Source organism: Pygoscelis adeliae, unplaced genomic scaffold (genome assembly GCF_000699105.1).
Source record: "Pygoscelis adeliae isolate BGI_AS28 unplaced genomic scaffold, ASM69910v1 Scaffold318, whole genome shotgun sequence".
NCBI classification, from domain to species: Eukaryota; Metazoa; Chordata; class Aves; order Sphenisciformes; family Spheniscidae; genus Pygoscelis; species Pygoscelis adeliae.
The window spans coordinates 2,087,055-2,090,789 of NW_008825430.1; the positions used below are offsets into that span (position 1 = coordinate 2,087,055).

The following is a 3,735-nucleotide window of genomic DNA, read 5'->3' on the forward strand; positions in this document are numbered from 1 at the left end:
TAGCTCTGAGTTTCTCAGTCACGTTTGGTGGCTTGACAGGGTCAAAAAAAGTAGGTACAGACAGAAGTAGAGAATATTAAGTGATTTGAGCCTAAACTGCTCCAAGAGCAGCTGATGCCCTACTATGTAACTTGGCCTTTCACTTTGTAAAGGCAGACCTACCAGGATTTCCAGTTTGTACAGTGTCGCCAGCTCACGCACATCTCTGAAGGGCTGCAGTAAATACTGGTAGAATTGTGTTGCCATGGTGACCAAATCCTGATAAGCTTCGTCTTCTTCTTCATAAACCTTCATCAAAGCCACCATTGTGTCAGCATTTTTATGCTGCTGAAGAACCTAGTGGGATAAAAGGTAAATCAGACTCGGCTGCTTTGCATTCGCGTGTGCCGACTGCTGACGAGCTTTGGTGGAAAGGACCTGCCGTTTGTCACTCGATGAACAGGCAAGACATCCCACTACACAGGAGGCGTACGCCAGGCATTCAGCAGCCACCCCTAGCTGGACATATCTTTAACACCACACTGTTAAAAGCACTAATTGCTGCATATTGCACTGGGAGACTGCAAGGAATATCACACCTAGGGCTTCCACCGCAGAAATTCTAATAGCTATGTGCAGATGACTTGCTTTTTATAAACACAAATGGGAAACTGGGGAAGTCTGTGTACTGGAAGGACAAGTAAGGTATTCTTAAACTAGCTCTTGCGTTGCTTCCACAACTACTAAATGCCTGCTAATATGAAATGAGTTTCTGGATCCAGAATTTCTGACTTCGGGCATAGAAAAATCAGATTGCCATTTATAAATAAGAATACAGAAACGGGTTTCTACTCCTGATATACCCTGCAGTTAAATTCTTTTAACATTTGTATAATTTATAATAGTTTATTCTAATCTCAGTTCTAGTGATACTACACTTTGTAATTCTTCCATGGAACCACCGCCTTTCTGATACGCTAGTCCTTATTTACGGTCTTTATTTGCTTCTGTGACAAAATACAAAGTTGGAAACTTCCCCTCAATTGCATTTGTTTACTGGCACCAATCAAAGCTTCAAAGATTTTTCTTTGACAGCAGCTAGCAGAGACCATGGTGCACTCTATGTGCCAGGATAGAGTGAGCCAGCTGAGAGAACACAGCTAAGTTCCACTGCGAAACACAGACCTTCCTGGAAGGACAGTGTTTGCTCTACAGCGCTGTAAGGAGGGAAGGGAATAGTGGGTGTTTGGTGCTACCACAATGAGAAAAAGCATTAGAAACATAAGCTTGATTGTGTTGCAACTGAAAAGCACTGAAATTAAACCATCACCTTTGCTCTTGCCAGCCGAGTCTGGGTAAGACAGGAGGAGCAAAGTTCCCAGCTGTGGAGGCGTTTCCCCAGGGAAAATCTATGGAAGTCAGCTCAAGGGCATTTCCCACCCATCTCCCTCCAGGCCTGGCACAGGTGGGACAGGGGAACAAGAGGATCTGAACTGTAACATTGCTGATAATCCCAGGAGGCCCACGGCCCCTTAGGCTTCCCCAGGAGCTCGTGGTAGCTCAGCCACAGTCCCAGGGCCCACCTGCAGCAATTCAACAGCCTGCTGTTTCCCCACTGTCGAAGCCAAATAGAAACACGATAGTTCACTTTCTGGTTCCCATACTCAAAGCAAGTAGCAAGGGTCACGCTGCTCCTGGAGAATGTTTATAGTGAGTAGAGGGGAAGTATTAGTGAAATTTTAAAGTCAACTCATGAGACATCCACTACAAGGGTTTGGAGTTGTGAGGTGGTTTTTGGGGGGGACAGGGGGTTGGGGGGGGGTGACATCTTGTCTGTTTTAAAGTAAAATCCTTGCTTTTACGGGGGTTGGGGGGGGGGTGACATCTTGTCTGTTTTAAAGTAAAATCCTTGCTTTTACACAATTTGATATTCTTTTCATAGAATTCTGGTTTGCCATTAGCCCAACTGACTCCTCTGGTTGTTGTAACAGTATCGCTCTTGGGTTTTTTCCTTTGTCTTTGAACACACATGCAAAAAAGAGGTATTTACACAATACCACTCTCCTCCATCTTGTACCGGTATCTTCTGCATTCTTCAAAATTAGTTTCCTGGCCCAGAAGATGAAGTATTTGAGAAGGACATGGACATAAAAAGGCGAGAAGGATGCTCTGATACTTAAGGCTAGTTTGGTGCCAGAAGAGGCAGGTTTTATTTCTTGAATCTTGTGTAACTTGGTCTAGACTGCAATATATAATGAATTTATGTCCCTGTTAGGCCTGCAAATACAACACCACTTTATAGCGCGTTAAACCACAAGAGCCATATCTAAAATATAGTTGGAAATAGCAGAATAACTGGCACTGAGTTATACTCAACCACCAAACCCCAAACTGCCACGTGGCTGTACACGCTTGTGTTGCTTGCAAAAGAGCATGGTGGCCAGAATGTATTTCTAACCGGGCCGTGAACTGTTATAGTCAGTTACAGAAACCATAGCTTTGGTATACAACATTGTACATGAAGTTCATGTAAACTGAAGTTGTCTTTTTTAAAACAGTGTCTTTCTGAAATAGTAACGTTGTTACAGCTTTTGAATACGGAAAGAGGAAACAGAAGGCTAAAGCCAACTGTCTTAACTTTCCTCCAAAGCATGGTCATTTTCATAAAATACCTTTCAGCTTACTTTGCCAGGAAATAAGACCGCAAGCAGATACTGCAAGTAAACTATAGCAGCAACACAGTGGTGAGCTTCAAGTATCTCTAACTCTGGTTTTAACATACCTATGTCCTAATTGCAACCACATTACTAGATACCATCCTTTAAATTCATGCTTACTACAAGGGGAAAAAAAAAAATCCAGGAACACATCTACAGCAAGAAGAAACTTACGGTACTAAAGGGAGAAAGGGCTAACACCATCATTACTTGATACAATCATAAGTGTCAGATTCTGGCCTAAAAAAACCCCACCACAATCTCTCTGGCTACAAAACACCTATTTGGCATAGGTCCGTGGCTAAGTTCGGTTTTAATAAAAAACCTGACTGAGAATTCCCCAGTTATAGGTATTACTGCAAACAGGCAGTCCGAGACCTTCATAGGGAAGTTAGAAAATTAGAGCACGATTGTACTCTCCCTTTTGGTTACCATTCCACCCATTGCACAACACTGCTGGGTATTTTTAGCAATGTGTTTTTGTAGGAGCACTTGCAGCTTAAGTAAGCACCCCAATGTCTTATACTGACTGCCCACCCAGAGCTGGCTTATTCCCCACTTAATAAAGTAGCACTTACAAAGACTGATGACACTCAGGACTTGAGAAAGTTGACTTAGCTGTTTCCAGACCATCAAAAAAGTGTTTGTGTAAGCACTAATCTGAACATTGGACAATACCGCGAGCAAGATGCTATTAGTGACTTGGTCACCCTCGCTCACATTACCCAAACGTGAGTCTGACCTGAGCGACTGAAGCTCTTGCAGCAGAGGCTGCCAGCCTCACGCCTGCAACTCCCAGGTGAGCAAGAGGTGCTAAAGCTGAGGCTCAGCCGGGTGCACCTGGGAGCTGTGCTGCAGCACGAAACAGTGAAGGCGGTCCTACACCGAGGGAAACCTTTTTCTGCCAGCAGGGAGAGCAGGGGGTGGCCCTGCAGCACCCCCACCCCGCGCCCCTCGGGGACAGCCTCAGGCCGCTGCGCTCCCTCAGGCGAGCGGACCCAGGCCAGGCCAGAGGCGCCTGCTGGCCCCCTCAGCGGTG

At 45.0% G+C, this 3,735-nt stretch overlaps 1 protein-coding gene across 1 annotated transcript in view; it reads right to left on the minus strand.

The window, feature by feature from the left end:
- WHAMM (WAS protein homolog associated with actin, golgi membranes and microtubules) overlaps positions 1–331 on the minus strand; it is an 11,092-nt gene extending 10,761 nt beyond the window's left edge. The window contains exon 1 of the mRNA XM_009330914.1: positions 163–331. Coding sequence (XP_009329189.1) covers positions 163–306 — 144 coding nt within the window. The 5' untranslated portion in view covers positions 307–331. The remainder of the gene's footprint in view (positions 1–162) is intronic.
- Positions 332–3,735: the final 3,404 nt, after the last annotated feature.